At 37.0% G+C, this 25,372-nt stretch overlaps 1 protein-coding gene and 1 long non-coding RNA gene across 2 annotated transcripts; one reads left to right on the forward strand and one right to left on the reverse strand.

Annotated features, from left to right (window-relative positions):
- Positions 1-9,788: 9,788 nt before the first annotated feature.
- LOC122749914 lies at positions 9,789-11,245 on the reverse strand. The gene is made up of 2 exons (XR_006355723.1): positions 11,109-11,245; positions 9,789-10,086 (listed from the first exon to the last, which is right to left on the reverse strand). It is a non-coding gene; the product is annotated as an uncharacterized LOC122749914 (long non-coding RNA).
- N6AMT1 (N-6 adenine-specific DNA methyltransferase 1) lies at positions 11,136-25,258 on the forward strand. The gene is made up of 6 exons (XM_043996500.1): positions 11,136-11,284; positions 17,320-17,406; positions 17,895-17,985; positions 19,461-19,544; positions 21,227-21,368; positions 25,130-25,258. Exons 1-6 carry the CDS (start codon positions 11,136-11,138, stop codon positions 25,234-25,236), a joined length of 660 nt encoding a protein of 219 aa, XP_043852435.1. The 3' UTR covers positions 25,237-25,258.
- Positions 25,259-25,372: the final 114 nt, after the last annotated feature.

Consider the following 25,372-nt stretch of genomic DNA (forward strand, 5'->3'; position numbering starts at 1 on the left):
ATTACTTCAAGGTTATCACAGCCAGAATAAATTCTGCTTCTTGGAATTTGGACCTCTGTGGCATCTGACAGGTGGAGGAGGTGAAGCTGGGGTATGGATTAGTCAGCTTGTGCTTGCTTCCTATTGGGATTGTGGTGGTCAGTGGAGGAGGGGGTACTGAGTGAGCATAAATTAGGGGTTAATTCATGTAGTTTTTACCTTGTTTGGTTTCCTGGTGTCCTAGACTATGGAGACAGCTGAAATTGCTTTATTTCTGGTATGTATTTCTATTTTGGAGAGATTTGAGAGGTCATGTGGATTGGAGAAATTATCTAGTCCGCCATCTTGTCGGTTATGATTAAGAACTAGAGGAAATATCTTGAACACTCCAGCAAAAGAGCTGTATTTCCCCTTTGCCAAATGTATTCTCTAAGTCAGAGTTCACTTACCTCTGGATTTTTTATGCATTGATAAGAGACTGTCAGACACTTTTAGGAAAATGTTTTGTGTCGACCAAACAACTATATAGTAAATACACGTTTTAAAAATTTAATTGGTTGACTAATAATCAAGGGGAAGCACACTGGTGGTAGGGTGCCTGCTGGTCAATCTGCCTGAATCAAATCTTTCTCTAGTTTAATCCATCCTCTAGTCACTAAAGTGATTTTTCTGCTGCAGAAATCCAGCCATGTTACCCCACTCCTGCCACTCAATTAAACTCCAGTAGCTCCGTGTTGCCTCCAGAATGTAAGGGCTAAAATTCTAGCTATACTGTCTAAAATATCTAGTGAGTGGTTGCCAATAAATTATAAGCTTTAGCAAGAGTTAGACTTTTAAGCATTTATTAAGGAGAATAAGAATTTGGTGAAGAGAGAGAGAAAGGCCTAGATTCATATATCTATTAAAGGGAGAGCTCATTTCTAGCTCCCTTCTCCACCAGAGACCTCAGGAAAAGAGAGTGAGTCAGAGCGCCAGCCTCCCCCTTCTTCCTTCCACCAGCCAATGTCACTTCCTGATGCCAAAGAAAAGCCGCGTGGTCCGGCCCTCAGAGGCCCTCTTCTCATGCTGGAGCTTTCCTACAGTAAGTCTCCAGCAGGTGGCGTCATTCCAATCATATTTGAATTCTATTTGGCCTCCACAAGCCTTCATGATAGAGTCATACTCTCTATCTTTCCAATCTCTATAATCTTATTCCTGACATAGACTCTTCCATCCAGTGATACTGGTCTCCTTGCTCTTTCATGAAGAAGAAACTCTATTTCTCAGCTCCAGGCATTTTCTCTGCTGTCCCACATGTGGGAAGGCTCTCCTCCTTATCTTGCCTGCCAGCTTTCCGGCTCCCTGTAAGTCCCAACTAAATCCCATCTTCTACAGGAAACCTTTCCTGGTCCCTTTTAAGCCTAATGCTCTCCCTCTGTTATATATTACTTATCTTGCATATAGCTTATTTGTACATTTTTGTTTATTATCTCCCCCATTAAACTGGGAGCTCCTTAAAGGCAGCTACTGTCTTTTTCCTCCTTTTGTACCCCAGTGCTTAGCAGTGTCTTGCACCTAGATGACACTTAATAAATGTTTATTGACTGACTGGCTTGTGGGCTACAGAATTAGGTAATTGCTTCTTCTTCTTTTTTTGTTTTTGTTTTTGTTTTTGTGAGGCAATTGGGGTTAAGTGACTTGCCCAGGGTCACACAGCTAGTAAGTGTCAAATGTCTGAGGCCAGATTTGAACTCAGGTCCTCCTGACTCCAGGGCCTGTGCTTCTTAATCCTCAGGGCTATCCATAAAACCTTGAGCACAGGTCTATCTGCTGAGTTTTGAAGACCTGATTTGCCCATGCAAATAGGGATGATGGAGTAGTTACAGAGCCTGTTACATTTCCATAAATTACTAACATACTATATTTCACATATATATTATGTTATAAATATGACCTAAGTATGTTATAAATATAATCTCTATTACAAATATAACCTAAGTGTATTATATTTTGTATAATAATTTTATGGTATAGCATATGTTTTATAGATAGTATAATATAGTAGATTTTGGGGGGACAGATAAGTGGTGCAATGGATAGAGCACTGGATTCAAAGTCAGGAAGATCTGAGTTCAAATACAGCCTCAGATATTTACTGACCCTGGTCAAATTGCTTAAACCTTATTTGCCTCAGTTCCTTATCTGTAAAATGGGGATACAATGGAGAATGAAATGGAAAACCGCTCCAGGATCTTTGTCAGACATAACTCAATGACTGAACTGTTAAAAACATCTTTTGTAGAATACATAATAGAACATATATTAATGTCCAATATTTATGCTGGAACAATTATATTTAATTTTACCTTCTTTTATTAAGAGAATGAGGGACATCCTGTATTGGTTGAATATTTGTAGGATTTCAGCAATCTCCAATATCTGGAGATACCATTACGTATGAGGTCTATCATTTAATGAGGCAACATCCCCATCTAGTGGTAAGGCTCTAAATTTCAGCAAGAAGAGGTCAGTAGGGAATCTGCTGTGTGCCCTGAAGATATTTTTTAAAAACATACAAGATCATAACATTTTAAAGATAGAAGGAGGCATAGAGGTTAAAGATTTCAATTTGGAATGTACCTCATCTAGTGCAGGGGAACTTAACCTTTTTTGTGTCATGAATTCCTTTGGCATCCTGGATGACATCTTATAATGACATGCTTTAACGCATAAAATAAAATACATAGGATTATCAAGGCAGTTAAAATACAGTTATCAATTCAAAAAAAAGTTCAGGAATTCTGGGTCATAAGATGAACAGTACAGAGGACTCTCATCTCCTTATCCTCTCAGATCCCTCCAAATGAGAAATTGTTCCCCAAAGATAAAACAACTACCTCTGTCTCCATGGTCTAGGACACCCAGAATGGAAAATAAGGCTTTTTTAAAAACCATGAACCAACACTTAACCTGTGCTTTCTCAGCAACCCCCTCCCCACTGAACACCGTGCTATCAGGAGCAAGGCTGCACTAGCCAACTGAAGGACCCAACACATATGGACCTATAACAAAACCTACCCCCAAACCTAGGGACCTCTTATCCATTTCCTTGCAGTGCCTTAACACAAGAGCCCAGAATGGATATCTTGGAAGTTTTGGTTCTGTGAAGAATACAGAGAAGAGATGGCCTAAATAATTATAAGGGTCAGGAACCAGAGAAAGAGGGCTTACAGTAGACAGAAAGAGAAGATGGATAAAGAAAAGAGTGAGAAAAAGCATCTCTGGAAAGAGGCACACAAAAAATTAAATTTAGCAGCAGCTAGGTGGCGCAGTGGATAAAGCACAGGCCCTGGATTCAGGACGACCTGAGTTCAAATCCGGCTTCAGACACTTGACACTTAACTAGCTGTGTGACCCTGGGCAAGTCACTTAACCACCCCCCCCCATTGCCCCTCACCAAAAAGAAAAATTAAATTTAAATAAATTATGAGCAGGATTAGTTGAAGAAGAAGAGAGAAAGGGAGAACTGATGTGATGGATGAAAATTGAATGAATAATCAGATAAATGCAGAAAAAAAGAATGAAATAACAAGCTAAACCCCAAAAAGAAAAGGGTAAAAAAAAAATGACAAGAGGGTATGGGAAGTGAGAGGAAAAGAGCTAGTGGGAATCACTTATTTAAAAAGCTATTAAAATAGCTTCGTAAAAAAGAATAATCTAGGGCAGCTAGGTGGCGCAGTGGATAGAGCACCAGCCCTGGATTCAGGAATACCTGAGTTCAAATCCGACCTCAGACACTTAACACTTACTAGCTGTGTGACTCTGGGCAAGTCCATTAACTCCAATTGCCTTACCAAAAAAAAAAAAAAAAAAGAATAATCTAAAGTAACTGAAGAAATATAATACTGTGTTTACAGTAGAAAAAGGGAAAAATTATAACTTGAAAAAAAAACAATCTTAGAGACAAATTGAATATAAACCCACCTCTCATAATATTAAGTGTGAATGGATTAAACAACCCAATAAAAGGAAAACGAGGGACAGATTAGATAAGGAAATAAAACTCTACAATCTGTTTCTTACAAGAAATACATTTCAAAAACAAAGATATACACAAAATAAAATGGAAGATATGGATATTAATTTACTATGCATCAAACAACTAAAAAAATCAGGAGTTGCAATCATGCCATCTGATAAAGTAAAAACAAACATTCAAAAAATAAAAGAATAAACAAATTAACTATATCATGCTGAAAGGAACAATACATGACAAATCAATTCTGTATTGGTGATAAACTTATGCACTTCAGATGCCTTAGCATCCAAAATCATAAAGGGAACGTTAACTGAGCTACAATAAGACATAAAAAAACCAAATATTCAAAAAATAAAAAGGAAAGAAAACTGCATTATTCTGAATGAACAATGAACAACAAACCATTATCAGTAACAAACTTATGCTCTTCAAATGCCTTAACATCCAAATTAATAAAGGACACACTAATTAACCTATAAGAAGACAATAACTACAGTAACATCATAGTGAAAAGAGACTTCAGTATCCTCCTCTCAGTTCTGATAAGTCTAACAAAAAGATAAACTAAAGGGATAACATGAAACTGAAAAAACTGCTGGAGGATCTAGAGTTAAAGGACTCGTGGCATCTTCTAAATAGGTCTGCAAAAGCATATACATTTTTCTCAACAAATGAAACTTTTACAAAAATTGACCATATAATGTGGCACCAAGATACTGCAAACAAATGTAAAAAGGAAGAAATAGTAAAGACATCTTTTACAGATCATAACTCAATAAAAATATTTATTGGGTCAAAGATCACAAACAAAATGACAGACCCAAATGGAGTCTTAACAATGAAAGCCATGGGGCAGCTAGGTGGCGCAGTGGACAGAGCACTGGCCCTGGAGTCAGGAGTACCTGCGTTCAAATCCGGCATCAGACACTTAACACTTACTAGCTGTGTGACCCTGGGCAAGTCACTTAACCCCAATTGCCTCACTAAAACAAATAAAACAAAACAAAACAATGAAAGCCTAAATACTGAGTGGATCTAAGAATAATAGAAACAATAATTTCTGTGAAAGAAAATGATAATGATGAAACAACATACCAAAATTTCTGAAATTCAGATAAAGCAGTCCTCAGGGAAAAATCATATTCCTAAAAATATACACTAACAAAAAAGAAAAAGAAAAGATTAATGAACTGAATGTGCATTTAAGAAATTAGAAAGCCAACAAATACACAAACCTCAAGCACAAAAGAGGAAATAGTAAAAATAAGAGGATAGGGGCAGCTAGGTGGTGCAGTGGATAGAGCACCAGCCCTGGAGTCAGGAGTACCTGAGTTCAAATCTGGTCTCAGACACTTAACACTTACTAGCTGTGTGACCCTGGGCAAGTCACTTAACCCCAATTGCCTCACTAAAAATTAAAAAATAAATTAAATAAATAAAAATAAGAGGATAAATAAATAAATTGGAAACCAAAAAGTCCCATAGAAATGATAAGTAAAACTAAAATATGGCTCTTCAAAAAGGCTAATAAGAATTAATAAATCTTTGGCTAACCTTATTTTTTAAGACAGAAAATCAAATCACTAAAATAACAAATAAGCAAGGAAATCACAAATGAGCAAGGAAATCACAACAAAACCAGAGGAAATAAAAAATAATTAGAATAATTATGCATAGTTATATGCTAGCAAAACCGAGAACACGGGGCAGCTAGATGGCGCAGTGGATAAAGCACTGGCCTTGGATTCAGGAGGACCTGAGTTCAAATCCAGCCTCAGACACTTGACACAACTAGCTGTGTGACCCTGGGCAAATCACTTAACCCTCATTGCCCTGCAAAAAGCAAAAAAACAACAAAAACAAAAAAACTGAGAACACAAAAGAAATAGGGAAATACCTTAAAAATATAAAATATTCAAAATAAAGGAAGGCCACAGAGAAATCTTAAATAACCCCATCTCAGAAAAGAAATAAATTTGGCTAAATTACATCCCCCCCAAAATCATCATCCTAATGGATTCACAGGGGAATTTTATGAAATAAATACCTATATTTTCCAAATTATTCTGAAAAATTGAGAAAGTGCTCTACCAGAATCATTTTATGAGACAAGTATAACTTCATTCTCCTTTGGTTCATATAAATCTTCCTAGGTTTTTGTGAAAACATCCTCCTCATCATTTCTTATAGAACAATAGTATCTACTGCAATCATATTCCACAGTTTGTTCAGCCATTCCCTGATTAATGAGCATCTCCTCAAGAATTTCTTTTTCTTTGCTACCACAAAAAAGAACTACTATAAATATTTTTTGTACATATAGATCTCTTTGTGATATAGACTTGGAAGTGGTAAAACAATATACACAGTTTTTTTGCCATACCTCCAAAGTGTTCTTCAGAATGGTTGGACCAGTTCACAACTCTACATTAGTGCATTTTAGTGTCCCTATTTTTCCCTATCCCCTTGAGCATCTGTAATTTTCCTTCTCTGTCATGTTAGTCAATCTGAGAGGTGTGAGGTAGTACTTCAGAGGTGCTTTAATTTGTATTTCTCTAATCAATAGTGGTTTAGAGCCTAGCTTCTTAAACTGTGGGTAGTAACCCCACATAGAGTCACATAACTGAATGTGGGGGTTGCAAAATATTTGGCAACAGTAAAAGGTTTTGTATGCCTATTTTAGATACCTATAAAACCCAGGTCACATAAAAATTTCTCGAGCAAAAAGGGGTCGCAAGTGGAAAAAGTTTAAGAAGCCCTGGTTTAGAGCTTTTTTCATATGACTATTGATAGCTTTAATTTGTTCTTCTGAAAACTGCCTGTTCATATCCTTTAACCATTTACCAGTTGAGGAATGGCTCTTATTTTTATAAATTTGGCTCAATTTTCTATATATTTGAGAAATGAGGCCTTTATTGGAGAAACTAGCTGTAAGTTTTCTTCTAATCAGTGCTGCATTGGTTTTATTTGTGCAAAAACTTTTAATTTCATGTAACCAAAATTATCCATTTTACTTCCCATGACCTTTTCTATCTCTTGTTTGGTCATAAATTCTTCCTCTATCCATAGTTCTCATAGGTAGAACTTTCCATGAACCCCTAATTTGTTTATGATAATACCCTTTATGTCTAAATCATGTACCCATCTAGGTATAGGGTATGAGATGTTGGTCTATACCTAGGTTCTGCCAAATAAATTTACAGTTTTCAAAGCAATTTTTGTCAAATAGTGAGTTCTTGCCACCAAAGTTTGAATTTTGGGGTTTATCAAATACTAGATTACAATGATCATTTACAATGAGTACTGTATACCTAATCTATTACACTAATCCACATTCTATTTCTTGGCCAGTACCAAATTAATTTTATGATTACAATTTTGTAATATAGTTTGAAATCTAGTACTGCCATATCAACTTCCTTCACATTTTTTCATTGAGTTCCTTGATATTCTTGACCTTTTGCTCTTTCAGATGAATTTTCTTATTATTTTTCTAGCTCTATAAAATCATTTTTGGTAGTTTAATTGGTATGGCACTAAATAAGTAAATTAATTTAGGTAGAACTATCATTTCTATTATACTGGCTTGATTTACCCCAGAGCAATTAATATTTCTCCACTTGTTTATATGTTTTTATTTGTGTGAAAGGTATTTTGTAATTGTTTTCATATAGTAAGGGGTTTGTCTTAATCAATAGAATAGGAGGTATATTATTAACCAATAAGAGATAGAGGTAATTAGAAAAGGCAAAATAACTTTGAATACATGAAACTGAAAGGCTTCTGCTCAAATACAATCTATGTTACTAAGATAAGAAATGAAGTGTTCAACTGGAAAAATTCTCTCTCCTTTCTTTTGCCTTTTTTTTTCTTTTCTGTAGCATTCATTTTGGACTTCTTTGAACTTTCTTTGGACATCATATCTTTAGTAAACTCATCAGGGGGAAATTTCATCATCTTCCAAGATCCAATCAACCTTGTTATTCATGCTTCATCATTACCCTCTGCTCCTGTGATTGGAGGATAGAGGTCTAAACTCCTCCATTGAAGGAGAACAGGACCAACAAATTCTTAAAAGAATGGCCAAGTATTCCCAATCACGTGAAAGAATGCTCCTAATTAATAATAATATCAGAAATTCAAATGAAAATAACCCCAACACTTCACTTCACAGTCTGCAAATTGGCAAAGATGACAAAAATATCAGTTGTCAATGCTGGAGCGGCTGTGGTGGAGCTTCAACATGGAGAAGTTGTTCTAGAAAGTAATTTGGAATTATACAAATAAAGTTGACTAAGTTTTGTCTACCCTTTGAACGAGAAACTCCATTACTGACCTTTTACCACAAGAAACTATTGATATAGAGCCCCAACATAGGCCAAAATATTTAAAAGAGCACTTTTTGTAAGAGAAAATAATTATAAATAAAGTAGATGCTCACTCACTCTGGCATGGCTAAACAAATTGTGGAACATGAATGTAATGGAATATTATTGTACTGTAAGAAATGATGCATGTGATAATTAGAGAAACACAGATAGAATCCTTGTGACAGAGGGAGAAACTTCTTACTTCCATACAGCAGTGCCTCCATTAGAAAGTCACAGATGTAATATAGGCAAATTGAAACTGTATCCTTAAGGAAGTCTGTTTCCATAAACAGGAGAATCTATAAGCAGAGAGGGACTAATAACACAAATGTAAATTGATCCCTTGATCTAGTAGCAATAAGGCCTTGTGGCATAAGAACCACCACTGGTAGGGAATACTTTCCTTACTTTCTCATTTTGGTGACCACTTGGAGGACGGAATGGGCTGGGGAGACACTTGTGGAAGGAAGAAAACAGCAGGCTATTACAATAGTCCAGGCATGAAGAAATACGGAGAGAAGGGGCATATTTAGTAGATGCAGCCTCCCTCACTTCCTCATGGAAAGTGTCTGAGCAGTAGATCTACATGACATGATGTGGTATCCCCACACTCACCAGATCTGAAAGGCACAGGGTCCACATGACTTTTTATTGGGTCTTGGCCAGTAAACTATGTCAGAGAAGCTGGTGCCAATCAGGTTTCAGAGGGGTGTGGGGTGGGGAAGAAGCTTTTTCAAGGAAGACACTAGGGCCAAAGGAAGTTGTGTGTGTGTGTATGAAGCTGTGTCAGGAAACTGAGAAGTTGGTCCAGTATCAATTTGGACATTGTGGTGGTAGACAGCAATCTCTGTGACTCTTGTAACAACCCCAATCTGGTTTTTTAGCATGTCTCTGATTGGTGTTGACATGCTCCACAAAGGGACCTCAAAGGAGACTTTACTGAGTAATAGTGGTAAGGGGAGAACCTGGCAATGGGGAACAAGGAGTCTTCTGATTCTTCCACCTCAAACAGTGAATTGGGGGTAATGAGTGAAAGTACTTCCAGTACTACAAAGAATGGCCAAGGAGGCTACGCCATTGGTGGGAAGCAAAGACTCAGTGAGAGAAAGAAGTTGAAAGAAGTGGGAAAGCAAAAGATTTCAGATGAAAGCAAATAGGGAAAATAAAAAATAAAAAAAAAAAAGCAAATAGGAGACTGGAAGCAATGCTTGGCTACTCAGCTCTCCTCAGAGAGAGCAGGTATCAGGCTAGAATTATATCTGGTCCCTTAACTATTACTAGACTAGGGAATGTAATATTTAGGTTCAAGCTAGACTCCTGATCACTATTCCTTAATGGTGAAGGGGTGTTCCAAGGTTCCTATTCAAGTCTTGACTCCCAAACCACCAAATGCCAGTTCTACAACGAATACACATAGAAAATAGCAAATGAATACATTTATTCAAACAAACAGAAAATAGAAATCAGAAAAACTTCATTTATCTAAGAGTCTCAAATCTCATCCAAGGGGAAATTCTTCTCAAGTCTCTAGTGTAGCAAGATGGGAATAGGGATATGTTTGTACTGCTACACCTCAGCTTGTTCCCGAAATCTTTCTCCTTTTGTGGACCTGAAGAGGGATTTGGGATCCTGCATCCTCTCTCCATGCTGGAAGCCAGAAAAGTTCAGATCTCTCTTCTCTCCTTTCCTCTGATCCTTATTCAGGTCTGCCAAACCAATCTGCACCAATAAGGGGAGAGTGACTCACGGCTTTAGAACAGTTTAGCACAGTTTTAGAACTGTTCTAGTTTAGAACAGGAATCATTCAGGAGATTGTAACAAGCATTGGCATTCCAGAAAAACGCTTGAGGAAAGAGAAGCCTTGGCTATAGCCTTGACATAGGTCTCCTTCCTCCTCTCCTCCACCCAGATTTTGGCCAGACGAGGACCCTGCAAACTTCAAAGGATCCGTAGGATGTTGTACTTCTTATGAGCCCACTGTCCACTTAAGGTCAGCTAAGGACAATGTACACAGTAGGAACCAAAGGCATACTTGATGAAAATATAAATTCATGTAGCCACAAAGTACCCAGGAAAGAAACTTAAGGCGCAAACCTAAGATTCATGGGCAACTTGAGCATCCCACAAATGGGAGAAAAGGACTTCTAGAAAAGAGGCGTTAGTGGGGACAGCTAGGCGGCGGCGTAGTGGGTAAAGCACCGGCCCTGGATTCAGAAGGACCTGAGTTCAAATTTGACCTCTGACATTTGACACTTATTAGCTGTGTGACCACAGGCAAGTCACCTAACCTTATTGCCTCGAAGAAAAAAAAAAGTAAAGAAAAGAGGCGCTAGAAGGTAACCCTTGGCCACACTGGATCTCTATGCTTTGGTACAATTTTCTTTGGACTTTGTAGGTACTTTGGGGACTGGGGATGTTTGTTTTGTACCAATCAAACAGCTGTGGTAAATGCATATCTAAGTTATTTATGGCTTGGGTGACAAAATTGTTCCAAACTGATAATCTTGGGGGGAGGGAGCCCAATGGTGGGGGTACCCTTAGAATCTTCAGGGGGTGATGTAGCTTTGGACACTCCTCGGCGAGAGGAACGGACCAGATAAAGACCCTGAGGGCTCAGAAGGTTGACAGCTAAACAATGGGCTATTTATGGCAAGAAGATGGACAATAGATAAACAGGAAAGCCCGGCTCGGGGGCGGCTCTGCGCATGCTCCGAGGGGACGGGCGCGCTCCCGAGACTTACGAGCTCGACCCCAAGAGCGCGGCGGAGATGGCCGAGGGGGGCTGGGCCCCGCCACGTTTTTCTACTCCATTGCACCGACACGTGGGACAGGGTGCTTTCCGGGACGTATACGAACCGGCCGAAGACACGTTCTTGTTGCTGGACGCGCTAGAGGCAACTGCCACGGAGCTCATGGGGTGAGAGGGCGGGGGACGGAAAGGAAGAGGAGGAGGAGGAGGAAAGGGCAGAGAAAGAAGTGACGACCACAAGCGGAGACGGGACGCTGGGCCGGAAGGGGCGGGGTCAGGGTGGGGTGGGAGGCGATACCAGAGCTAGAGGAGGGTAGGGGCGGGGCGGCCGCGAGTGCGAGGTGTGTTCTAGTGTTTTTTTCTTCGGAATCGTACTTAATGCTGACCTTGCCGGACTCCTTCGTCTTTGGCTCCTGAAGTCCTGTTGTTCAGTTGTATTGGGGTTTTTTTCAGTTGCGTCCAAGTTCTTTGGTCGTGACCCCATTTGAGGTTTTCTTGGCAAAGGTACTGGAGTGGTTTGCTATTTTCTTATCCAGATCGTTTTACAGATGAGGAAACTGAGGCAAACAGGGTGAAGTGACTTGCCCAGGGTCACACAGCCAGTACGTGTTAGGGGCTGGATTTGAACTCATGAAAATGAGTCTTCCCGACTCCAGACCCTGACACTATCCGCTGCCATCGAGCTACCCTGGGTCCTGAAGTAGGAACTTGAAAACCTCTATTATATGTATTTTGAAGCGTTTTTTGTTCCTTAGTGAAGGGGCCTTAGACTTTAAAATTTTTTTAAACATGTAGTGTAGCTCCCTCCAACTACGAAGAATTGTGACTTGGAATTTATTTTCGGTGTCAGGAGCAATCTGATGAAATATGATAGCATTGACTTTATACACCGCACTCCCGCAAAAACAAATAAAAAATAACTATGATTCCTCGTGGAAATAATACTAGGTTAAAGAGTATTAGGTTTGAAGTTTGTTTTGTGTGATGTTGATATGTTTAGTTTAGCCTCGCTAAAATGCCCACATTCAGCTTACACAAGTCACCTTCCCTAGTACCTAAATCTCTTCTTCCTAATGAACTTTTCTAATGATGTGGGGGTTGGGGGGAGGCTCTCCATGACTTCATATAATAATAATAACCCCTTTTCTCTGAGAAATTTTTATGGGACCCTGGGTAGGTATATAAAATAAGTATGCATAACCTTTTGCTGTTGCCAAATTTTTAGCGTCCCCCACATTCAGTTATCCAACCCCATATGGGGTCTTGACCTATAGTTTAAGACGCTAGGCATTAGTGTACCTACTTTCCCACAGTCCCTCCAGAATTTATTTTCCTTTTCTGTCTTGTTAGCTAATATGGTAGGTGGGAAGTGGTACCTCAGAGTTGTTTTAATTTGTGTTTCACTAATTATTAGTGATACAAAGCATTTTTAATATGATTTGATAGCTTTGATTTTTTTCCTCTGAACATATTAGGCCCACATATACAAAAATATAGCAGCTCTTTTTGTGGTGGCAGATTTCAGAAAAACCTGGAAAGACTTACATGAACTGATTCTGAGTGAAGTGAGCAGATGCAGGAAAACATTGTATACAGTAACAGCAACATTGTGTGATGATCAGCTGTGAAAGACTTAACTCTTCTCAGCAATAAATACAATGATCCAAGGCAATTCCAAAAGACTTATGTTGGGAAATGCTCTCCATGAAAAAGAACTATGGAGTTTGAATGCAGATCAAAGTATACTATTTTCACTTTATTTGTTGTTATTTTTTCTTTCTTGTGGTTTTCCCTTTTGTTCTGATTCTTCTTCTATAACATGACTAATATGGAAATATTTATAACATGATTTATATATATGCATATATATATCATATTGGTTTCTGTCTTGGGGAGGAGGGAGGGAAAAATAGGAGCTCAAAACCTTACAAAAATGAATGTTGAAAACAATCTTTACATGTAATTGGAAAATAAAATACTACCCCCAAAAAAGAAAATTTTTTAAAAAGAAAGAAAATTGCCTATTCATATCCTTTGATCATTTATCAATGGGGGGGATAGCTCTTTATCTTAGTTTTGCTAGAATATTATTATCCCTGCTGAGCATGAGACCACCCTCAACCAATTAGCTTGAAGCAGTGTGTAAGGCAGTTGGTTTTGTCAGTTTTGGTGGTTGGAACCTCATGGGATTGGCAGCTGAACCAGGAGTGGTTGAGGTAGTTTTCCTATTATTTTAGAGACACTTGTTCTCTCTTTGTTAACCTCTAATATATTTTTGTTTTGTTTTGTTTTGTTTGTTTTGGGATTTTTTTTTTTTGCAGGCAATGGGGGTTAAGTGATTTGCCCAGGGTCACACAGCTAGTAAGTGTCAAGTGTCTGAGGCCGGATTTGAACTCAGGTACTCCTGAATCCAGGGCCGGTGCTTTAACCACTGTGCCATCTAGCTGCCCCAACCTCTAATATATTTTAATAAATGTTTAATATCTAAACTGTTAAACTGTTGTCCTAGTTAGCTTTCACCACACTGGGAACAGGTGACCACACACATTTAGTTTTACCCTTCACAGTTTCCTATATGTTTGTTTGTGTGTGGTTTTTTTTTCCAGGGCAATGAGGGTTAAGTGACTTGCCCAGGGTCACACAGCTAGTAAGTGTCTGAGGCTGGGTTTGAACTCAGGTCCTCCTGAATCCAAGGCTGGTGGCCTTATCCACTGTGCCACTTAGCTGCCCGTCCTATATGTTTTTGTTTTTTCTTTTGGTGAGGCACTTGGGCTTAAGTGACTTGCCCAGGGTCACACAGCTAGTAAATGTCAAGTGTCTGAGGCCGAATTTGAACTCAGGTCCTCCTGAATCCAGGGCCAGTGCTTTATCCACTGCGCCACTTAGCTGCCCCTCCTATATGTTTTTGTTTTGTTTTGTTTTGTTTTTAGTGAGGCAATTGGGGTTAAGTGACTTGCCCAGGGTCACACAGCTAGTAAGTGTTAAGTGTCTGAGGCCAGATTTGAACTCAGGTACTCCTGACTCCACTGCACCACCTAGCTGCCCCCCCCATATGTTTTTAAAAGTAGACCTTTATCAGAGAAACTTACTGCATAGATTTCACCCCAGTTTTCTGATTTTATTTTAATTTTAGCTGCATCAATTTTGTTTTTACAAATGGTTTTAATTTTATTTTATCAAAATTAGCCATTTTATCTCATGTAAACCTCTATCTCATGTGGTCATAACCTCTTCTCCTAATCATAGATCTTATAGGTAAGTTCTTATATGCCTCACTATTTTTTTTAATGATTTTGGCCTTTATGTCTTAACCATGTACCCATATTCAACTCACTAAACTTTTATTAAGAATCTACTAAGTGGGGTAGCTAGGTGGCACAGTGGATAAAGCACTGGCCCTGGATTCAGGAAGACCTGAGTTCAAGTCCAGCCTCAGACACTTGATACTTACTAGCTGTGTGATCCTGGCCAAGTCACTTAACCCTCATTGCCCCACCTCACTGCCCCCCCCCAAAAGAACCTACTAAGTGCAAGGCCCTGGAGATGCAAATAAGAAAAAGTGATAGTTCCTATAGTCAGGGAGCTTAAATGTAATGGGGGGGGGGGGGCGGGGTGAGGGTGGAGAATATACCAAAGAAAGCTGAAGAGGGATACCCGTGCTCATCTTGGAATATGGTCTATGCCTTGTTTCTACCAGACTATTTTCTAATTTTCCCAAGAGTTTTTATTAAAGGTAAATTCTTGCCACAACAGTTGGGATCTTTGGGTTGATCATAAACTGAGTTACTGTGCTCCTTTGATTGTGTATATTTTGTACCTAATCTGTTTCATTGCTCAACCACTCTATTTCTTCTCAAGTACTAAATTGCTTTAATGATACAGCTTTGTGGTATAATTTGAGATCTAATACTGCTAGACCCTTTTCCTTTGCATTTTTTTCATTGATTCCTTTGAAATTCTTGACTTTTTGTTGGTCCAGATTTATTTTGTTATTTTTTTCTAGCTCTATAAAGTAATTCTGTTAGTGTGATATGACACTGAATAAGTCACTTAACATAGGCAGTATTGTCATTTTTATTATGTTGGCTCTGCTTACCCATGAACAATTAATCTCTCCAGGTATTTAGATATGTCTTTATTTGTATGAAATGGAATTTCTCTTTCTGTGGGTTTTGTTGGTAACATTCATAAATTCTGGTGATTTGTGTAGGTCTGTTTAATTTCCAACAACTTTGCTGAAGTCGATAACTCTTTTGATTAGTTTTTTAGCTGACTCTTTAAGGTACTCTAAGTAAATCATCAAATTATCTGCAAAAAAATTTATTTTTTCTCATTGTCCAGGCTTATTTGTTCAATTTATTTTTCTCGACTTATTATTATAGTTTGAATTTCTTGAACAATACTGCTTTTTCTAGGCTCTACCCTTCATCCATCACTAAGTAGCCTTTCTTCCATGGAGGTTCATGCTATTCATATCAATCAAAATCTTGTTATCAGTTGTCTACAGACCGACAGGTCATTCTCCTTCCTTCCTCAATGAGTTTGATACCTGGCTTACAATTTTTCTCTCCTACCCAACTCCTGCCCTCATACTTCTATTAATTCTTCCTCAAATGCCCTAACCATTCAATTCTTTAACCTGCTATCTTCCCATGGGCTACTCCTCCACCTTACCTCAGCCATACACAAAGATGAACCTACTCTTTATCTTGCCATCATCCATATGGTACCACTTCCATGTTCAGGAATTCTAAAACCCCCTATCCAGCCATAATCTATTGGCTTTTTACCTCTCTCCATGGAACTTTTGGATTTACTAAATTACAAAATGAATCAATACTATCTTGTATCCCCAGAATAGCTTACAAACATAAGCTATATTCATGCCATGTGAGGAAATGATTTTGTTATTCTGATTATTTATGATATTGTAGCAGCTAGAACCTTCCTAGTAGGAGGTATAAATCATACTACAACACACCATAGTTTTAAAAATATAGAGACTGTAGGGGCAGCTAGGTGGTGCAGTGGATAAAGCACCAGCCCTGGATTCAGGAGTACTGAGTTCAAATATGGCCTCAGACACTTGACACTTATTAGCTGTGTGACCCTGGGCAAGTCACTTAACCCCCATTGCCCCACAAAAACAAACAAAAATAATTTAAAAATAGAGAGAGAGACTGGCATCACAACAAATCCAGAAGGAAACAAAAAAAGAATGATCGGAATATAGTTATGCAAACCAAAGTTTAAGAAGCTAGGCTCTAATTCACTAATAAGAAATTCAAAACAATTTTGAGGTTCTACCTCACACCTTGCAAATTAGCAAAATAGACAAAAACAGCAACAACCTCTGAGGTGTTATTGGAAGATAGGTACATTAATACATTATTTTTTGTTGGAGCTATGAAATGGTACAACCATTTTGGAAAACAATTTGGAATTATGCTAAAGTGACTAAAATGAACATACCTTTGAACCAAAGACCCCAATACTAGTCTTATACTTCAGGGAAGCTATCGATAAGAAATAAATCCTCATGTATTCCAAAATATTTATAGCAGCACTTTTTGTGATAGTTAAGCATTGGAAACAAAGTCGATGAGCATCAATTGAGAAATGACTAAACAAGTTGTGGTACATGAATGCATTGGAATATTACTATGCTCTAAGACATGATGCATGTGATGAATACAGAGAAGCATGGAAAGATGTGAACTGATGCAAAGTGAAGCAGAGCTAAAGAAACAGTATACACAGTGACTACAACAGTGTAAATGGAAGCAATAATGACACATTCAAAAACTAAAACTAAATGTAACAAAATTATAAGTAGGACTGAAATGAAAAGATATGAGAAGATATACCTTTGTGTAGGTGGGAGATCCACAGGTGTAACACAGCACACATGTTTTTGAACTTTTTCAATGTATCAGTCAGTTGCACTGATTTTCATCCCCTTCCTGAAAAAAGCAAAAAAGACTCTAATCTTTGTCATATGGGATGGCTTGGAGGGGTGGGGGTATGGGGGCAGGAGAAGGGATGATACACTCTAGTGATGCGAGAGAAAACAATGAAAATAATTTTAAAAAGAAGAACAACTAAAATTTATGGACTGGAAAAATTTATGCTAAAACTAGTGGGTTACATTTAGTAGACTCCATTTTGATTTTATTTTACTAAATACAACATTTTTAATTCAGAGTAGAGATATGCCTTGAAATAGGATCAGGATCGGGCATCGTATCTGCATTCCTGGCTTCAATTATTGGCCCTCAGGCTTTATATATGTAAGTATAATTGTATTATACCAAATAGTGCACTAAGAGTAATTAATTGAAGTATGGTTATTTCAATAAAATTTGTGTTGACATTTATGATACATATTTGATTTTTAAATGCAATAGTTAAATACATAAGGGACATGAGATCAAATAGTTTGTCTTTTCTGACAATTAAAACTATACACTAATTTGGGTCTTAGTTAACTCATCTCTATTTTTTAATTTTGTTTAAAAGAAATGATATATAAAGTCTCTTTCAGCTTTAATATTCCACAATTCTAAACAATTGTATACCAATTCTCAGGATTAAAAAAGTCACAAATGTGCAACATTTTTCTTGCCCATTATTATAGTATTATCTTTTTTTCTTATACTTTCTTTACTCACTAAAAATTAAACATTTTTCGATTTCTGTCATAGATTTCGCCATTTATTTGTAAGGTTCTATTTGTTTCTCAAAGGGTTGTTTTGTTGTTTTTTTAATCTTTTTATAGGTGTACTGATATCAACCCCAAAGCAGCTGACTGTACCTTGGAGACAGCACTGTGTAACAAAGTTCACATTCAGCCAATAATTACAGATTTGGTGAGATAGTAGTCCTTTTCCACTACTGGTAAATAAAAAATTCCCCCCAACTTTTAAAAAGGTGTAGGTTGGCATAGTGAGACATAAGAGCCAGTTGTAGTAGATAGGATCAGGAAGATCTGGGTTCAAATTTTACTTCTGATACTTGACTATGGGAGTTATTTAACTTGTCAGTGCTCAAGCTGCAATCTTTCACATTGTTATTGTAAGGACTAAATAAGACAACATGTAAAGTAGTTTATAAAAAAAGAATAGTTGTCCTAAATAGCCAAATTTTACAGATAGTTGAGTCTTTATCCTTTAAGTACTGTTAAAAGAATTTTTTTTAACAGTTTTGGATGGAAGTCTTCCTAAAATGTAAAGTCTTTTCCTTCTTAAGTAGTATATAGAAAATACTTAACCCTAAGTAATTTAAAAAAAAAAGGCTAACCCAGGGCAGCTAGGTGGCACAGTGGATAAAGCACTGGTCCTGGATTCAGGAGTACCTGAGTTCAAATCCAGCCTCAGACACTTCACACTTACTAGCTGGGCAAGTCAATTAACCTTCATTGCCCTGCAAAAAAAAAAAAAAAAAGGCTAACCATTATTTTTTTAAAAAGGCAAAATGATATCTGTCCTATACTGTACAACATGAATCTCTTCTTAAGGATCTCCAAGGAAAGAAATTTAACAGTCTTTCTGAATAAGCATGTTGTCTTTTTTTAAAATTATCTAATGACTGCTTAACAGTTTTAGGTTTAAAAATTTAATTAGAATTTAGAAAACTTTTAGAATTTTGACAGTCAATCTTTGGTGTATACTATTTCATAATTTCTGAGTCAGGCTTTGACAGTGAATGTAACAGTTAAATGAAATGTTGTAGGGCAGTCATTGTTAAGGAAGCATTACTTTGATTTAGAAAAAAAAATCTGGACTAATATAAAAACAGATGGCACAGAAATTCTAGAAGCATAAATTCTTTCTCAATGAATTCCATATATATGTAGATACACGCGCGCGCGCACACACACACACACATATATCCCATCTAGTTAAACTGAATTTATTGACTCAAAAAGGGACCTTTTTTTTTGTAGTTCTTCATCAGAAAATTGTACTGGGTTTTAAGAATTTATGAAATGCAACTATTTCTGTCTCCAACTTGCTATAATCTGTGCATTCTGCCTACCCTTTACTTAATTTTATAAAAATATACCAAAATACACTGTCTGGATTGTTGAACAGAAGTAACATGCTCAGATATTTTATGCTTATTTTGATGAACCAGTTTTCATGCTCCAAAAAAAAAAATCTGTATTTTGTGTAAATTCATGTGAAACTTTAGAATGTGTAAGATTTTAAGATGTTTTAGCATCCATGCCTGCCATGCTTTGCAGTACAATAAACATATTTCTTCTGTTAGAATACAAGTGACATTATCAAAGGCACTAACATTTAACCACAAAGTCTAATTGACAATTTTGATTTGTATCCAGGCCAAAGGATTGCTACCAAGGTTATTCAGAAAAGTTGATCTTCTGGTATTTAACCCACCCTATGTCGTAACGCCTTCTGAAGAGGTAAGAGATGTATGAAAATGAAAAATGACTGTTATCTTTAGGTTATATTGACTAATATTAAATGAATTGTATTATGTCATCATTCACCTCTCTTCAGTATGGAGTAACATAAATGGAAATGGCACCTACTCCTTCTTCCATCATTACATGGTTAAATGGGTAAAAACTGATACTGCAGCAAAAGGAAGAAGTGCAGCTCCCAATGCTGCCCCATATTGGTCCTCATTAAAACTGCGGTGGTAAGAGATGGAAGAATAAAGAGGTTACCACTGCCTTATGCTCCCTGAGACTTTAGGACTCCTTTACTACATGAACCTCCCTTTCCTCCTATTTATAGCACCAACCCCCCTCATAAGGATTGTAAAGTATAAAATTAATGACCTCCTTCACCATATGACTTTCTAGCTGTCATTGGCCCTCATCCCCTACTTCAGTCAATTGAAGACTGACTCTATTGCTTTGGCTAGCAAATTCCTACCTCTTTTTGGAAGAAGTTAAACAGTTCATGTTTTTTTTTTATCTCATCTGGTCCTTCACTGCTACACAGCAACTGTTTATTCATTTATGATTGACTGCCACACACTTTATAGTGGCTGATCCACTATGAACTTTATTCTCTCTTCTCAAGACCCTGGTTCTACCCCTAGTTTGCTTTATTCAACAGATGACCTTGCCTCCTATTTTAATGATAAAATTGAAGTTATCCATGATGAAGCTCTCTTAGTTTAAAAAAACAAAACTTACTATTCTTTGGTTTTAGGTTTATCAGAGACAATTTGTACACATTCACAAAAGTATTGCAGGTTGGGGGAAGATTCAAATGGCTAAGTTACCCCCACTAACTGAAATTCTCCCTACCTAGGCAAGGTCTTCATACATATTTCATGGTTTTCAGGAAAAAAAAATGACAAGATTCCACATTTCGAAATTAAGATTAAGGCAGGGGACAGATTTATCATATCTTTGATTTATCATACAGAACAACAGTAACTTAAATTTGTCAGGGGACACTGTGTATCAGCCACTGTTAGATGCTGAAAATACAGATTCAAGTGAGAAATAGTTACCCTTTGGACACTTATATTGTATTCTAATAGGGGAAGACAACATACATAGGGGAATGGTGGCCATGAAGGTAGTTATGCATGCGGAATTTCAGAGATGGTGAATAGAACCATAGAATAATTGAATAAAAGCAATTAAATGCCTACTACATGCCATGCACTGTGCTAAATGCCTGTAGTTAGATAGTATTGGTCTGATTACTGCTCTCAGTAGCAAAGGTGAAATGTAGATGGTAGAAGGCATATGCATATGGCAGAAGGACATTTAGCAAAATTTCTAGGATGAAGTATGGTCTGGGGTTAGCAACATAGAAGAGAGTGATGCTCAAACCCAAGGCAGAGTTTCAAAGCCTAGTATACATGATCAGGAAAATATGGGAAGAATTGTATGAATAGGTACAAAGTAAAGGATGCAGGGATTTGAAGGGATTTGAACTGATTAATCACAATGGCTAATCTTGGTCCCAGAGTGCTAAGATGGTGAAAACATGCCTCCTCTTCTTAGTAAAAAGGGTAGGGAAGTACAGAGAAAGAATGTTTATACTGTGTCAAGTCACGTTCACAGACATCATTTTAATTAAATAAAAATAAAAAGATTCTTTTCAACTGGTAACACAGGTAGGAAGTCATGGAATAGAGGCAGCTTGGGCTGGTGGCAGAAATGGCCGAGAAGTCATGGACAGATTCTTCCCTTTGGCAGCAGACCTACTATCACCAGAAGGATTTTTCTATTTAGTTACCATTAAAGAAAACAATCCAGGTAATAAAATTTAGTTTATCTTTCAGTGATTAACTTATCTGAAATTATGTAACAAAGTTTTCAAAGCATAAGATAATGGGATATTAACACTGGAAAGGGACAGGATATAGTAGGTTTTTAATACATGCTGTTCAATTGGATATTAGGTAGTTTTATTTTAATCATTTTAAAGCAAAATTCATTTTGCCTGAGTTTCTCAAATGTGTTTATTGCTACTTAGACATAAAAATGTGTATAACTTTTCCCAAGTACCACATCCTTATTACAATGAACTTCCCACCTCTAAGTCATCCTGACCATGCATTTATTAAATCCTTTTTTATACAACTGATCAGTTATTGTTTACCTATGTGTTTTTTCCCTACCTTGAATTTGAACTCCCTAATTATTCTATTAACAATGACCTTAGGTCAAGAATATCAAGGGAATCGGTTAAAGAAAATGTGAAGAAAGCCAGACTTGCCATACCAAACTTCAAATTATATCACAAAGCAGTAATCATCAAAAGTGTCTGGTACTGACTAAAAGATGGAGTGCTGGATCAGTGGAATAGATTGAGTACACAACATACAGTAGTAAATGGCCACAGTAATAAGTTAATGTTTGATAAACCCAAAGATCCAAACTTTTGAGGCAGAATCTATGGTTTGACAAAAACAGCTGGAAAAACTGGAATGCTTTCCAGAATGCCTGACAGAAGCTAGACATAGACTAAGATAAGGTCAAAATGGGTCCATGATTTAGGCATAAGGGGTGAAATCATAAGCAAATTAGGAGAGCATGGAAAAAATTTATTCCTCAGATGTATGAATAAGGTTAAAGTTTATGATTAAAAAATAGCAAGAATCACAGGAGATGAAATAGACAGTTTTGATTACAACAGAATTAAAGTTTTTGTACAAACAAAACCAGTGTAGCCAATATTTGAAGGAAATCAGGAAATTGGGGGGAAGTTTTTTTATAGCAAGTTTCTCTGATGAAGGCATTATTTCTCAGATATTTAGGGAAGCCAAATTTATTAAAAAAAAAAAAAGTCGTTCCCCAATTAATAGTCAAAGGATATGAATAGGCAAAAGGAATCAAAGCTATCATTAGTCATGTGAAAAAATGCTCTAAATTGCTAATTGAAGAAATACAAATCAAAACAACTCTGAGGAACTACCTCACGCTTGTCATATTGGCTAACATGACAGAAAAGGAAAATGACAAACCCTAGAGAGAATGTGGGAAAAGAAGTGTGCTGTGGGTGAAGTAGTGAACTGGTTCAACCATTCTGGAGAAAATTTTGAAACTAAGCCCAAAGTGCTATAAAACTTTGACCTAAGCAATACTACTACTGGGTCTGTATCCCAGAGATCAAAGGAAAAAGGAAAAGCACCTATATGTACAAAAATCTATCAGCTCTTTTTGTGGTGGCAAAGAATTGGAGGATGCCCATAAATTGAGAATGGCTGAACAAGTGGTATATGATTGTGATGGAGTATTATTGTACTATAAGAAATGAGCAGGAAGATTTCAGAAAAACCTACAAAGACCTACATGAACTGATACAGAGTTCATGAAGTAAGGAGAACCAGGACACAGTACATTGTACACAGTAATAGCAATATTGTAACAGTAATGAGCTGGGAAAGCTTTAACTACTGTGATCAATACAATGCTCCAAGACAATGTGGAATGACTAATGATGAAAAATGCTTTTCAATTCCAGAGAACTGATGAACTCTCAGATTGAAGCATATCATTTTTCACTTCCTTTTTTTCTTGCTTTTTTTTTTTTTTTTTGCAACATGGCTAATATAGAAATGTTTGCATGACTTCACATGTATAATAGGTATCATATTGCTCACTTTCTCAATGGCTGGGGGAGGGAAGAAGAGAATTCAGAACTCGATTTTTTTTTTTAATGTAAAAAGTAAAATTTCAAAATTAAAATTATAAAACAGTGAGCATATAAGAAGCAACAAAATAAAAGAGATAGAAAGCTGACTTTGCTGTCAGAAAAACCTAGGTTCACGTCCTACTTCTGATACAGATTTGCCCTGTGACTGTGACAGCCACTTAAAGTACCCCCAGGCATTTTCATTGTTGTTATTGTTTGTCCTTCATTCTCAAAGAGGACCATGACATCAGGGTGATGTCTTTACTTGTACTGAATTGGATTTAAGTGAAGGAGGTCTGTGAAGGGTCACTACCCTCACTCTTTCCTCCAGAGCCATCTGGGTCCAGTGACAAGATATATATCAGGACAACTGGAGATGGCCTCAGATGTTTGAGACAGTTGGGGTTAAGTGACTTGCCCAGGGTCACACAGCTAATGACTGAGGTGAGATGTGAACTCAAGTCCCCTTGACCCTAGGACCAGCACTAGCAGAGCTAGTGTTCTGATACATGGCAATTTTATAAGGTCATCAGTGAAAAACTAGTTGCTGCTCTGTTTTGGTGGAGATTTTCCACACAGTAGTTTCCCATACCAATGAAATAAAGGGAGATCTTAACACTCTTCCGTAACAGACGTGTACATTCATTTTTTCATATCTCAAATTCAAATATGCTCCTTATGTTTGAAATTAGTTAGCTTATTCAATACTTTCTAAGGGACCATTTCTTCAAAAACAAATTACACATTCTATTCCAGTAAAATTGAGATTTTTTTTATTACCAGAAGCAGACACTGTTTTCTTAGCACAGAGATTGAAAACTAATAAGGAGCCCCATTTACTATCACTAAATATTTCTTCACTGCTGTATTTTCAATGGAATGTTTGAATGGGTCTATGATCTCAATTTTGAAGTTCCCTCAATTGATCAAGATCATAACCTATCCTGTGTAACTCTTGTCATGAGTTCACTACAAGGGATCCACTTAACATTTTGGATATATATATATATATATATAGATAGATAGATATAGATATATAGATATACACATATATACATATATATATAATATAAATATGTACATTTTAGAAATATTTATAAATTATAATAAATATATATTACAAAATATATATAATGTGTAAAAATATATATATTTTCCATGCCATATCTCTGCAACAGAGTACTACATATATGCTTCATTTCCTCATGGAGGTGACCCTTTTCATGGTTTGTTTTTTTTGAGAGGCAATGGGGGTTAAGCGACTTGCCCAGGTTCACACAGCTAGTAAGTGTCAAGTGTCTGAGGCCAGCTTTGAACTTGGGTCCTCCTGAATCCAGGGCTGGCGCTTTATCCACTGCACCACCTAGCTGTCCCAGGTGACCCTTTTCTTGAAGGATATACCAGGAGAATAGAAGCTCTGCCAATTTATATATACCATGTTGAGAAGGCTTTAAAAGCATGGCCCTAGCAAAAGAGCAAATCTGTCTTTTGAGGAATAACGTAGCTAATATGGAGAGATTAATGAACAGTTAGATGCTCACTTAAATGAAACAAAGACAAATACAAATGAGCCTATATGTATAAAACTGGTACTATATTTGTATTTTTGTATGAGTATCTTACATGCAATAGTCAATAGTCAAGATGGTAAAAATTTTATTCCTTTTCATATCTTAAGCTAACTACCACCATAAAAGTAAGCTATATAACTTAACAAAGACTTTTAAAGCTAGTAAAATCTAAGGTCATTTTGCCAGATAAAGGTGTTTTTAAAATATCCTGTAATTATAATCTTGTTATACTTTTTTCAGCAAACACCACAGTTAGGTAAACTTTACCAAAACAGTTAATGTGATTTTACATTTCATTTTTATTTCAGATGAAATTATGGAAACAATGAAGAAATATGGTTTACAGGGCATAACTGTACTTTCCAGACAAGCAGGAAGAGAAATTCTTTCAGTCCTAAAGTTCAACAAGTTCTAATATATGTATTGTGAAATGTTCAGTCACTTGTATACTTTTTTTTTTTGGTGGGGCAGTGAGGGCTAAGTGACTTGCCCAGGGTCACATTAGTAAGTGGCAAGTATCTGAGGCTGGATTTGAACTCATGTCCTCCTGA

Source organism: Dromiciops gliroides, chromosome 3, assembly GCF_019393635.1.
Source record: "Dromiciops gliroides isolate mDroGli1 chromosome 3, mDroGli1.pri, whole genome shotgun sequence".
Lineage (NCBI taxonomy): Eukaryota > Metazoa > Chordata > Mammalia > Microbiotheria > Microbiotheriidae > Dromiciops > Dromiciops gliroides.

Coding starts and splice junctions, on each gene's coding strand:
- N6AMT1 (XM_043996500.1), top strand. CDS start 11,136: ATGGCCGAGGGGGGCTGGGCCCCGCCACGTTTTTCTACTCCATTGCAC. Junction 11,285..17,319: donor ACTGCCACGGAGCTCATGGG/GTGAGAGGGCGG, acceptor TTTTTAATTCAG/AGTAGAGATATGCCTTGAAA. Junction 17,407..17,894: donor GGCCCTCAGGCTTTATATAT/GTAAGTATAATT, acceptor ATCTTTTTATAG/GTGTACTGATATCAACCCCA.